Below are 13,603 nucleotides of genomic sequence, written 5' to 3'. Positions count from 1 at the left end.
GGGGATGGAGTAGAAGATGGAGACAAATTCATTAATATGATTTATTTTCGCGGAATGCATGTGCAGGACTGAGCGGCGGTCATATTTTGTACCGCTACGCGGTACATCTAGTTATGCCTATTATTATTAATAGCCTAATATATATATTTTTAAAAAGCATACATAGCCTAGGGCCTATTGAAATTACTGCCTATTGTTGTAATAAGTATTATCATCATTATTATTATTATTGGGGGCCAAGCAGCTGCGAAGGCACCCATTGAGTTACTAGCTTTTCCTATTATTATTATTACACATCTGCCATTGGAGTCTATGGCAGCCCATAGAACGCCTGGCTAAAAAGTGCAGATTTTTTGGCAGAAAGTTTCGGGACACTCCACTGACCACTCACACTCATTTACGGACCTCTAAACCCAGCCGTCTAGCGCCACCAACAGGTCAAAGTTTGGCCGAAAGTTGATAAGCTGGGTTGAAAGGTATTTGCAAGTCATTATTATTATGAAATTTAGCACCCTGATTCAGGACCGTCCCATGATCACTCTCACCAATTTACAGAACTCTATGCCGAACACTCTAGCGCCACCAATGGGTCGAATCTGGACTCACATTCACGCATGTAACAATTGAACGGTGTGTTCGATTTTCACAAATCATGCACCGTTGGAATCCCTGGACTGACTTGAGTTGAATGACCCCTACTACGTCACTTTCGGCCATACTGGACCTCCGCCATATTGGATTTAGTCCAAACTCTACGAAAAGGTTCAGCGGTTACAAATTTCATCCGATTTTCACGAAACTTGTTGGAGATGATCTTCTGCCCGAGCCGCACAAACGATACTGGTCAGATTTTTCAATTTCATTTTTATTTGCCCGTGACAGCCAATCAAATATGGTGATGAAGCCGCCATACAGGAAGTGGACAAACATCTAGGTGACGCTTTGAGTTAACATAACAAGACTTGATACCATTAGTCAGGACACTGTCCCAATCCCTCACAGCAATTTTCATGCATATACATTGAACACTCTAGCGCCACCACCAGTTCAAAGCTGGACATGCGTTCATGTGCGTGATCCTTGACTCTTTTGTCTGATTTTCACAATTGAGGTAGCGTCTGAATCCTTGAACAATCTCGAGTTCATCGACCCCTATCCCGTCACTTTCCGCCATATTGGACCTCCGCCATATTGGATTTAGTCCAAACTCTACGAAAAGTTTCAGCGGTTACAAATTTCATCCGATTTTCACAGAACTTGGCGGGGATGATCTTCAGACCGAGCCGCACAAACGATACTTGTCAGATTTTTTATTTTCAAGTTTGTTTGCCTGTGACAGCCAATTACACATGGCGACGATGCCGCCTAACAGGAAATGGGCTAACATCTCGGCTACTCTTTAATGTATGAAGTCCAAACGTGGTACAGGGACTTGGTATCTGATTGTGAGGACGCCCTAGGAAATTGGCGTCATTTGGCCTCTATAGGGGGCGCTGCAATACAGGAAGTGAGCTTGTATCTCAGCAACGCTTTGATGTACGAAGTCCAAATTTGGTATAGAGACTTGGTATCTGATTGTGAGGACACAGTAGGAAATTGACATCATTTGGCCTCTATAGGGGGCGCTGCAATACAGGAAGTGAGCTTGTATCTCAGCAACGCTTTGATGTACGAAGTCCAAATTTGGTATAGAGACTTGGTATCTGATTGTGAGGACACAGTAGGAAATTGGCATCATTTGGCCTCTATAGGGGGCGCTGTAATACATGAAGTGGGCTCAAATCTCAGCAACGCTTCGTTGTATGAAGTCCAAACGTGATACATGGGCATATTATCTGATTGTGAGGACATGCAAGGAAAGTGGTCTCATTTGGCCTCTAGGGGTGTTGCAATAAAGAAAATGAGCTCACATCTCAGCAACACTTTGGTGTATGAAGTCCAAACTTGGTAGACGGACATGGGAGCTGATTGTAAGAACGCACAAGGACATTGGTGTAATTTGGCCTCTAGGGGCGCTGTAACAAAGTAAATGAGCTTATTTCTCAGCCGTTCTTTATCCAAACTTGCTGTGAGTGGTTGCTCATGCCATGGCAACGCCATTCCTGCTATAGCGCACTGCTTGGCCCCCGCATTGCTGCTTGCAGCTATATTTATTATTATTATTATTAATGATATTATAACTGCTGGGCCCAGGAAATGTCATGCAATGTCAAATTGCATTACTTTTAAGTGACTTCATGCGTTCGGCTCTAACCGACAGAGCCCGACATTCTCCGAACACATCTGCAACCATTGTAGTCTGAACTATGTTGGTTGAAACCAACATGGTTTAAACTAACAAAGTACTATGTAAGTACGACGGTTTTGGGAAACAGTCGTAACTTACATGTTGGTTAGTTGAACAATGCATAGTACCACGTTAGTAAAAAGCTAACCTCCGTAGTTGTACGGGAAACGCACCCCAGAGCAGTTCCCAGGCTAATCAGAACACTGGTACAGGTGTCACCTGTGAGGAATCCAACTGTCTCAGCTTCTAAGCTTACAATCTACCTCTACCTGAACTACACATCCTGTTAAAGTGTTTCCTGTCTGTCAAAATAAAAGTCCCAGCCATATCTCATGCATTCAGCATTATATTTCCAGAACGGCTTGACGTACATGCTTCTACACGCAACCCGGGTCGTCTTCAAAACTCTACATTCTGGAAGGAGTCTTCAGATTTTTGTGTCTTCAAGCCCCGATGGCGGGGTCGCCGTGTAAACGAAAGGCCCTTATGATCAAATATTTTGTCGTCTTCCTTCGCAATCGTTCTCGTATAAACGACCCCTAAAAGTGTATTTATCCCCCATAGACTTGAATGGGGGCTGTGATGTCATAATAGAGCCAGCTGTGCTCGTTAAGTAGAGCAGTTCCCAGTCTCAGAGCAGTTCCCAGGCTAAGAACACTGGCACAGGTGTCACCTGTGAGGAATCCAACTGTCTTCTAAGCATACAATCTACCTCTACCTGAACTACACATCCTGTTAAAATGTTTCCTGTGTGTCAAAATAAAAGTCCCAGTAGCTAAGGTCAGAAAAAGGGTCAGACAATCAAAAAAACAAAATTGAATGTCTGCACACTTGATGAAGAGCGTGTAGCTCGAAAACGTTCACTTGGTGAAATAAAAGATAAAGCAAAACGGGAGCAAGTGTGCGGACATTCAATTTTGTTTTAAAATAAAAGTCCCAGCCATATCTCATGCATTCAGCATTATATCTCCAGAACGGCTTGACGTACATGCTTCAAATTTGGTACGAGTGTTTTTATGGACTCAGATGAAGTGAGTTGATGTTGGAGGTTGAAGGTCAAATGTCAAGGTCAAAAACACCTTGAGTGTGATATCTCAAGAATGCCATGTCACACAAGATTCACATTTGGTTACTCCAAAAGCACCTTTGCAAGTATCACAATTACCCTACCAACCAGGTAGCAGCAAGCTCAACAGCCCCACCAACACCCTAACCAGCAGATTGCATCCCCTTGTGTAATTCCTCGGAATTGCATTTCTAGTTATTGTTGTTAGGCAATACAAGTCCAGGGCAGCTCAGGTGTGGCGATGACATCATCGATACCCAAGTAGGGTGTGCGGTTTCGCTGTCCAAACGAATTCAAAAGGGCTACGGTTTCAGATTTTTCCACTCTGGGACCAGGTTTCAAAAAAGTGCGGTTTCAGGCAGTGCTTTTACAGGATTCGTTTGGACGCTCGGCCAAGACGAAGTAAAACCTCTGCGTTTAACCCAAAAAGCGTCTCCGTGTGGACGGGCCCACAGTGTCTCTCGCTCTCTCTCTCTCACACACACACACACACATACAATGTTCATTCAGTTTAGTCTGTCATACTCTGTCCAAACAGACAATAGGATAGGAAACAACGCCTAGCTACCATTTAATGTAAATAGGGTGTATACACTCTGATGAACACCTTGTGAGTCTTTGAAGGTGAGTTATCCCATCTCACAAATGGAAATCCCATCACAAAGGGCCGACAACTAGACTATATAGGCCTTACAGCAACTTCTTTAGTGTCACATAGGCTACCTCCAAAACAATTCCAAACTATGCTGAAATTAAGATAGATTTTTTTTAAATATTTTAGATTTGCAAACAACCTTGTAATTCAGATCGTAATTAAGTAATAGCCTGACCGCATACCACAGCAGCTTTGTTTACAAATTGGGTGTTGAGAAACTTGATTGGCGTCCTTCTTACATGCAGGGCTGACACGGTTTAATTGCAGGCAAATATGGCAACAAACACCTGTTAGCTAACCGCAATTACCCCAACAAATAATACAAGTCTCAATGTTACAAAGACAACCATGGCGCGAACAATCGAAAACCAGCGGAACAGTCATCCTGACGCAGCAAGCCTAGTCCTGCTCGCTGAAAGTGGGCTCGGACCTATCTCTCGTCTCCCGCTCGCTGGACGTATAAGCTCCTCCTACTGGTTTGCAACGATAAAGGTGGTGTAAATCAGCAGTACTGTCATAAACATAGCAGCAGCATATCGCTGTTGGGTGAAGGCGACTGAAGTCGTGCAGCAATTTTATTGTTCTGCAGTTAGTAGATCTCTCCGGATAAAGTATTTCTTTCCAACTTCAGCTACAGTGTTAGCTAAGTTTGGAAGGGTAAACCGGGAGAAAGCAATTTTGATCGCAAGAAAACATTAACCAAGGATTACTAGGCAACCGCAAAGGGCTATCTAGTCAGCTGGTCAAAACAAGAGAATTAGGTTAACGTTACAATGGAAAACACTGGATCGAAAAAACGTGGTGAGTTTGCCTCAATATGCATTATTAACAGAATAATGATGTTGCACTCCAGCAACTGACTCAGAATTGGGCTAACGTTCAATATGAGCTAGCTCATCAAACCTATTTTGACATTTGCAGGATCTGTCCTCGATTTCCTTACGTCTGCCAAGTTCCTTATTTACCTCGGGCACGCTCTGTCAACATGGGTGAGGAGGACATCTACGAATTTTCTGTAATGCAATGACATGCATCATGCAATGTTTAACGTATAGGTTACAGCATATTGCAAATCAAATAGCCTGGGCATCACGTCAACTGAGCTTTGTTTGCAGATCAGGAATGTTATGTATGTAGCCTAGGACAAGTTCAATGTGTCTAGCCTAGCCTATACGGTGGGATATGTGGGAATTTGGAAAATCGCGTCAGCATTTAGTTAAATTTGATAGGCCCACCTGAAAATAAGCCTGCCATCTGTTGTTTTCAACCCGGAATTCAGTTATTCCCATACCCAACATTGAGATATTGAGTTTGTATTAAATAAACTTTTTTCCTCGACAAAATAATCCACAGCTGCACGGTATTACCTATGTAATACAGTCTAGCCTACTTTATCCAATTTAAAGTAAACGTTCACATCAACATGCTGTATTCAAAGCCATAGAATGTTCTATTAGACTTTTATTATTAATATCGTTGTTATTGTTAATATTGTTGTTTACAATGTTATTATCAACTATAGGGAGACCGCATGTGGAATTTTGCCGTTGCTGTCTTTCTGGTGGAACTGTACGGCAACAGTTTGCTCCTGACAGCCGTGTATGGGCTCGTGGTTGCGGGATCGGTACTGTTGCTCGGCGCAATCATTGGAGATTGGGTGGACAAAAATCCACGACTCAAAGGCAAGTTCAAGAGAAGGCCACTACACTCATTTTAATATTGCAGAATAGATAGATTTGAACTCAGAATAAGCATTGTAACAATGTTTGATTCCAAAAAGAAGTTAGAGTACCATGGAGGCCTACCAGACACAATGTGATGGGAACTCAGTCAATACTGCAAAATATATTTTTTTAGCCTAATAGATTAATATGCATGATATCTGTTTTCTAGTGGCCCAAATCTCACTGATTGTCCAGAATACAGCTGTCATACTCTGTGGTATTCTCCTTATGGTGGTTTTCCAGTTCAAAGAACAACTAACTGAACTCTACAGTGGATGGCTGTTGGTGAGTGATGTTGTACAGCCTTTTAGAGAATAAGTGTGTTACACAATAGATTAATTCAAATTGAACAGTTCTGTGCTGATGAAATGACAAGCTGAACCTGCGTTCCATGACTTAGCCCTTTGATAATATCTGACTTAAAGGTTTTAATTCAGTATGATTAGTGCCAGATTACCTTTTTCCCCATATCTGATCCTTAACTAGAGTGACATATGACTAATAATTATAACTAATAATCTGTTGGATTTATGCCAAATTGGATGATGTTCAAACTTTGGTGTTAAGCCCCTTCCCCCCAGGGTGCTTATTTATGTAGACTATAGATTTGTTTTAGTCTCTGAAAAGACCAACTGACCACAGACAATGTGGACTGAACAGATCCTGCTCTTTGGATTTTTGTAGTTTTCCACCATTATGGTCGAAAAGTCATGAGAGGAAATTTAAGTGGGTCGAAAGTCACAAGTAGGGGAAAATAGGTTATGGACCCCCCCCCTTTAAAGGTGCCATGTGTAAGAATTGAGGTAAGAATATCCAAAAAAATTAGCTAAACACATCAAAAGAATGATAAGAAATAAGGGTGATGATGTCATTAAAAAAATGGGAGGCGGTATGCGGGCAACATAACCATCAGCCAAACTGCAATACATGTTTCTTGGTTGTTACTCTAGGGTAGACCAACTCACTTTCTGGAGGTATACTGCCCCCATCTTTTATGGAATGTGGAGTATGAATTGATTTTTGGTGGGCGCCTTTAACCCTTAAAGGTGTAGGTTTTTGAACCTTCTAAGTTCCGCAACAATTGAAGGTTCTAAAATTCTATGTTGAATTCAATGAACCCAGATATTCTTTAGAACGTTCATTTCCCAACATTCCCGTCACATACTCCTTTAAGGGTTAATTAACCCCCCCCCCCCCCCCCTTCCAGATGGGGCCCCTAGCTGTTGAAACTGCTGTGGCATTTCTCTGTTGAAACATGAGATGCATAGACTTTGTTAAAGCTGCTAAGTCAGCAGGTCAACAGTCAGTCTCATTAGCAGAAGACACAGAACTGAACATGAATAGTCCAATTTGGTCTCTTGTTTCTATGACAAAAACAGCTGTACCAAAAGAAATCTGCACATCAACAGCCAGTAGCAGTGGGCTAGCATATTGACTCAATCACTGCAGGTCTGAAAAGTAGAGCATTTCTTAAGCATTTCATTGCTTATCTATATCTAGGTTACAAAAGCACCCTGGACAGGATTACAGTAACTAAGACGCATGCTAAGAAACTGGCCTAGCTTGTTATTCTAAAGAATAGTTGACACAAACAAGTGCAGACAAGTACATCCATACTGTAAGTTCATGTAGAGTTCAAAGACCTCTTGGTGATCGTCCTTTGAACATAAAGTGATTGTCTTGATGGTCTCATAAATCATTTTCTGAAAAGATCATGCTGATGTTTCGTAAAACAAGCTCAGGGGAGAGAGGACAGTTAAGTTCACGGAGTTCATTAATATGTTTTGTCTCCTACCCTTGTTTTCTTTACCAGACAACCTGCTACATCTTGGTCATCAGCATTGCCAACATTGCTAATCTTGCCAGCACTGCCACCTCCATCACCATCCAGAGAGACTGGATCGTGGTTGTAGCGGGGGAGGACCGCAACAAACTGGCAGGTCAGTTTTCCCAAGGCATCCAACATACCTGTCCACTTTGGGCCTGGAAAGTAAGGGAGATTTCTCAAGCTTGAAATACCTTGAAATACAGGACATTTTTAGTTTTTGCCAGTAGCAGAAATAAGAGACTACAAAGATGGGCAGAAGCTTGGTTTAACCATACTTTGCCTTTACCAATTGGGGTCAACTTGTTCTCACGACAACCACACAGCTCTGAAGTAATCATTCTAAAGACGCACTTGCTGCTTGAAACAAGTAAAACAAAGTTTATCCTTTGTGCTTTATCAACATGGAGGGGGAGTATAGCAAGGCAGTTTCACTATAGAACCTAGAACAAGTCTGAAAAGGTAAGTATGAAAGGATAAAAATGCAGGATATTTTTGGGGGAAATATTAAAACTCAAAGGCTAAAATATGTCAGAAACTCAGTAAAAACAGGAGGCCAACATGGAGGCCATTGATTGAAGCATATGAGGTTGTGGATGTCAACCAGATGACTGAAAACACTGGTTATCACCTTTGATCTTAGACAGTAAGACTCCCCCTTCTCCCCCTTCACTTTATAACTCTAATTTCACTGTCAGTATAGCCTATAAAGAAGTTATATGGTAGGCACATTTCCCCTGAGTAATTTCTCCACCATGTTTTTTTACAAGCATCAGGCAGTTCCGCAGATGATTGCCTCCTGTATGTCTGTAATTTCTACCACATCAGTAATTGCCCTATTACTGGCTGTTAACATATGTACAATTTCTGCAATATCAGATAAACATATACATCCTTGACCCTGAAAGAAATTGCATGCACAGTGCTATATAACGGTCATCCTCATTTATTTTTATCTCTTGTTCTGACTTCAGATATGAATGCAACAGTGAGGATCATTGACCAGCTGACCAACATCCTCGCTCCCATGATGGTGGGACAAATCATGTCCTTCGGCTCTCACTTCATCGGCTGCGGCTTCATTTCCGGTTGGAACCTATTCTCCATGTGTCTGGAGTACTGTCTGCTGTGGAATGTGTACCAGAAGACTCCTGCACTGGCCATCAAGGGCATTCAGAAAGACATCGACCAGGAGATGAGACAGCTGAACAGCCAGAAAGGTCCGCAGTGTCCGTTAACAAGGCAATCTCTGTATATGCCTGTTGTCTTTGGTTTATAAAACAATACAGTGGGGGGAGTGAGAGGTTTTTGGACATTAGCACTTTTAAAATGTAGAGGGTTCAAATAGCATTTGCTCTGCTGGGAATTTATTTATTTATTAATTATTACTTTCCGTTGTGTACAAGCAGAAATAGTGCTTGCAGAAAAAAGGCTTTGCCATTGTGACTGTGGAAAAAAATGTTGACAGAAACATTTTCTAATCTCTGCAGAAGTGGAGAGTGGAGAGAACCCTGCTGAAGGTTCTCAGTTGATGACTGCGTCCGCGGCAGAGGCGAAGAAGGACCAGGAGAAACCGGCCGGCTGCTGCTACCAGATGGCTGAGCCTCTGCGCACCTTCCGTGACGGATGGGTGGCCTACTACAACCAGTCCATCTTCTTGTCCGGCATGGCCCTGGCCTTCCTCTACATGACCGTGCTGGGCTTCGACTGCATCACCACGGGCTACGCCTACATGCAGGGCCTCAGCGGCTCCATCCTCAGCCTCCTCATGGGCGCCTCGGCCATCACCGGTATCTTCGGCACGGTCGCTTTCACGTGGGTTCGCAAGAAGTGCGGCCTGATCCGCACGGGCTTCCTGTCGGGAGTGGTGCAGCTCGCGTGCCTTGTGATGTGCGTCGTCTCCGTCTTCATGCCGGGCAGCCCCTTCGACCTGTCCGTCTCGCCGTTCAAGGACGTTCTCAGCCACCTGTTCGGCGACAGCGGGTCTCTTCCAGAAGGTCCCACGCCCAGCGTCTCCCCAGTGGCCCATGCGTTTAACAGCTCCACCATGATGTTGGAGGAGTCGCCCCAAGTCGAGTCTTACTTGTCTGTCAGTCTCCTTTTTGCTGGAGTCATTGCTGCTAGAGTGGGTAAGTTGGTGTACTGTTTAGTTTCATAAGTTGGTCATTTTGACAAGTAGGGTAACATGGCATCTGATTTTACTGCGTCATTAGTACTCATTGTCAAATGTCACCTGAGAGCTTTATTATTAACCTTCGGCTCTGGTGTTTACAGCTACCTTTGCAGTTAAGTTGATAATGAGATATCTTAATCATTATAATGTGATAATAAACATGCCTTTCCGTAGTTGACACCACCTTCCTCCTCCATCTCCAGGTTTATGGTCATTCGACTTGACCGTGACTCAACTCATCCAAGAGAATGTGATCGAATCCGAACGAGGAATCATCAACGGTGTCCAGAACTCCATGAACTATCTCCTGGACCTCCTGCACTTCATCATGGTCATTCTGGCGCCCAACCCAGAGGCCTTCGGCCTCCTGGTCATCATCTCCGTCTCTTTCGTTGCCATGGGCCACATGATGTACTTCAGGTTTGCCTACAAGAGCCTCGGGAGTCGCCTCTTTCTCTGTTGCTCCCCCGAGCAGAAGGAGGAGGCCAACAGCCCCTCCCTTCCCACCACTGTGTAACTGATTAAAGAGACCCTATCCCTAGAGCCAGAGTGTGACCTGTTTTGCGCACAAACTCACGTGGGGCCCCAAGTCTATGGGGGAACCAATTCCAGTCTTTAGCTAACATACTTGCTTTATTAGCAGTCGCTGATGCCTATGTATATCTATGCGTATTTTAACCCCTGGGGCAATGCCCTGACTATAGCAGAGATAGCAGCGGCTCTAGGTATCAGTAGTCATCATTAGCTGAGATAGCAGAGTAGAGAACGGCCAGAGGCCCAGAACGCGTCGGTCCCGATCGCACTGCCGGAAGGGTTAGCCTTGAACTGAAGACGACAGACCAGCTGCATGCACTCTCCTCTCCTTTCAGCAGAGCCTGTGCGGGGAAAAAAGGAAACATCTAAGAAAGAATGAGGGAGAAGACTACTAGGCCTCGTAGCGTACATTATGTTGAGTTGTAGTGCTCATGTATTTGGACGGGTCGAATAAGAGTTTTAATCTATGAGAAGTCATCAGCTCCAGATCAGTACAGGGATTTTTTTTTGGCTTTTCAGTCAAGCTGGGTGCTGTTATTTTCTTTGCTCAGTTACTATAGCATGTTAAGTTATATACTATCTACACTTGATTTGATTTTGTCCCATGTTGCTTAAGTCAGGCCAGGGATAAAGTCTCTTTAATCTGTGGTTAAAAGGGTTATGCAAAAACATATTCATTCAGGATGATACACTCGTAATTGAATATAGTTAGTATTCTACATCTTTGCCTGGGTGGTGCTAACGTGTTAGCCATTGCTATGCATTCTCTTTAAATATATTGTCATATTACCAAAGCAAACTTTATGGTGGAAGTGAGGGAATTACATTGCTGTTGTATATTTGTACTTTCCAAATGTTTTTTTTGTGATGGTTGTGATCATGGTGATATCTAGATTTGTTCATGTAGGCTCAAGTATATCCGTGTCAAAGTCCCGAATGGCTGTTTTTAACTGACGGCTTATCATTTTTGTTTTTCTTCATGATTTGATCTCCAAGTTGATATTTTTGTATAATTTTCGTCAAAAGAAAATCAACGCCGTGATTGTGATTGTTACACAGGCACTTTACGATTCCTCAGTGGAGGAAGCAGATGAAGTACAAACCCCCTGAGGCACATTTCAGGCATTTTCTCAAAATGTATTTGCACAAAGGCTGAGATACTGCCTCTCTATCTCTTTCTGTCTCACTCTCTTTCTCACACTCTAGCTCCCTCTCTCTCTCTCTCTTCAATTCAATTTAGCTTTATTAGCATGACTGTAGAAAGTGTTGCCACTCGCTCTGTCTTTCTCTCTTTCTTATCCCTCTCTTTCATCACTCTTACTCTCTCCCTCTCTGTGAGTTCAAACCTCCTTAAATCTTATGTCCAAAGGAGATCCTCCACTAGCACACCCCCTGGCCGACACTGATCAATATGCACAGCAGCCTTATCTTACACGCACGTCGTAGACGCACACGTCGGCAAAAACGTGACTGAAGAATCAGATGCTTGTGTACAGAATCTGGCCCACCCCACCCCTGTAGATTTTAGGTTGAGTACCTATTTTTTTTATTTTTTTTTGACTCCTCCATGGTATACCTCAAGCCCCCCCCGCCTTAAACACCAGTGTCTCTGTTCTGCTCTGCCATGTTGTGCTACTCGCATCAAGGACGCCGGGAGCTTTGCCGCCGCTTTAACCAGCGTGCCGCAGCTCTGCCTGTGTGGTGTCAGCAGGAGCTGGATTTCTGGCACACCCATACAGTGGGAGCCGGCTCCTTATTAAAAAAAAAACAGCAATATGAAGTCAGACTGAAATAATATTAAGGTTGGATTGAGAGCGAGAGGCTATGCCGTATAAATAGAACAGGGATGCTATTGTCCCGGAGCCTGTAGGAGAGAGCTGGGGGGATCAGGTGGGATGGTCCTCCGGTGGTGGTTTGTTGACTCTTTGTGTTTTTTCTTTTTTTTAAAACACATCTGGTGCAACAGACGGCTCCCAGAACAGTCAGTGTTGATGTTAGCCGTTGGTTGACTTCAAATGTTGAGTAAGCATATTTGCAAGAACAGGGCACTGAGTAATTGAGTTCTTTTTTTGTGTGTATGTTGGAGTGGTTTGAGGACTTATTGTTTTTAATAGACTTTTTTCCCAGACAAACTAACAGTTGGTTAATCCATCAATACTACTTTGTTGTGTTGGTTAATGTTTTTGTACTTCTTTCACTGTCAGATCATGCTGTCATGTTGCTGTTTTAAGTGTTTGAAACTTTTTCTACTTTTAAATGTTTTGTACAGTACAATAGTTGTAACAGTTCATTTAGCAATTAAGTAGTTTGAAATAAAAAACACGTGAACCATACATGCAATTCATCTCTGCTGGAATATGGTAGAATGGAGAATAATACATTGTAACAAACAAAAGAATAAGTTGCACTCAAAGCAAAAAAGTCTGTACATCGAATCGTTTTCGTAATCATTGTTTGCATTGCTGTGCTTTCGCCACCTCTCCGAGACCCCAGGGGCCAAGCACAGCTGCCACCCCATACAGAGGAAGAAAGTGTGGCCAAAAATCTTACTGCATGTGCATTTTAATATATTTAAGACAAAGAAAACAAAAACGAAAAGAACTTTGTTCTGATTGCATGTGATCATGTAGATGATGACAATGATGACAACTGTTAAAATAAAGCAAACACAAAAGAATCGGTGTGTGTGAGGTGAGTTTGGGTGAAAAAAGGGAGGGCTGTGTCCAGACAGGCCAAGTAGTGTGGAAAGTGGCCCTGGTTTTGGCTGCGGCCCAGCTGCCATTGAAAGGGTCACATTCCACTGTAGAGTTAGTGGGTGATTTTCTCAGAGTCCCCCTTTCAACTGGGTCCTGTTTAATGGACTGACTTTAAGCCGAGTTGGATGATCAGGGCCCAGCCTGGTGGTGCTGGACAAAGAGTGACCTGATTTGACGACCAAAAGGAAGAAAAGAAAGAGAAAAAAGAAATCCCCTTGGTGTGTATATGTGGAAGGACAGTCAAAAACTCAGATTTATGTGCGGTTGTTAATTTACGGACAGGTTCTCCTGCCGGACTTGTGGCAGATCTAGTCGGTGTGAAAAAAAAAAAAAAACATTGCATGAGAACTAGGCTTACTTCAAAGGCTGTTCCGCCAGGCCTCCATTGTGTTCTGGTTATACAAGTCTGTCTTTGAGGAACCGTGCGTGGGCACGTGGGAAGGGGGTGTTTGGTGTGAGAAGTCCAATGTCTACTAAAACTAGGACTCGTGATAAAAACGTGGGCTATTTGATAAGAAAGTTTCACACTTCTTTCGGAAATGAAAAGGCTTGTAAATAAATGAGCTTGAATGAAAACTAAAAC

General features: G+C 43.1%; 1 protein-coding gene across 1 annotated transcript; it reads left to right on the top strand.

Annotated features, from left to right (window-relative positions):
• The first annotated feature begins 4,540 nt into the window (after window positions 1-4,540).
• Window positions 4,541-12,034, top strand: slc40a1 (solute carrier family 40 member 1). Its single transcript, XM_076263299.1, has 8 exons — window positions 4,541-4,809; window positions 4,930-4,997; window positions 5,531-5,690; window positions 5,902-6,017; window positions 7,546-7,672; window positions 8,532-8,777; window positions 9,048-9,686; window positions 9,934-12,034. The coding sequence occupies exons 1-8, from the start codon at window positions 4,782-4,784 to the stop codon at window positions 10,245-10,247; spliced, it is 1,698 nt and encodes a 565-aa protein (XP_076119414.1). The 5' UTR covers window positions 4,541-4,781; the 3' UTR covers window positions 10,248-12,034.
• The last annotated feature ends 1,569 nt before the right edge of the window (window positions 12,035-13,603 follow it).

The sequence above is a fragment of the Alosa pseudoharengus genome, unplaced genomic scaffold (assembly GCF_046254945.1).
Source record: "Alosa pseudoharengus isolate Yale_2024_CS ecotype anadromous, Long Island Sound unplaced genomic scaffold, YU_APseudo_1.1 YU_APseudo_1.1_scf_3, whole genome shotgun sequence".
In the NCBI taxonomy this organism is placed as follows: domain Eukaryota; kingdom Metazoa; phylum Chordata; class Actinopteri; order Clupeiformes; family Clupeidae; genus Alosa; species Alosa pseudoharengus.
Note: the sequence above shows the minus strand (reverse complement) of the source record. Positions and strands in the feature narration are given on the sequence as shown.

Bases quoted from the DNA above. Each gene is read 5' to 3' on its own strand.
- slc40a1 (XM_076263299.1), top strand. From the start codon at position 4,782: ATGGAAAACACTGGATCGAAAAAACGTG. The intron at 4,998-5,530 runs GTGAGGAGGACA...TATCAACTATAG, and splicing joins GGCACGCTCTGTCAACATGG to GGAGACCGCATGTGGAATTT. The intron at 8,778-9,047 runs GTCCGCAGTGTC...TAATCTCTGCAG, and splicing joins ACAGCTGAACAGCCAGAAAG to AAGTGGAGAGTGGAGAGAAC.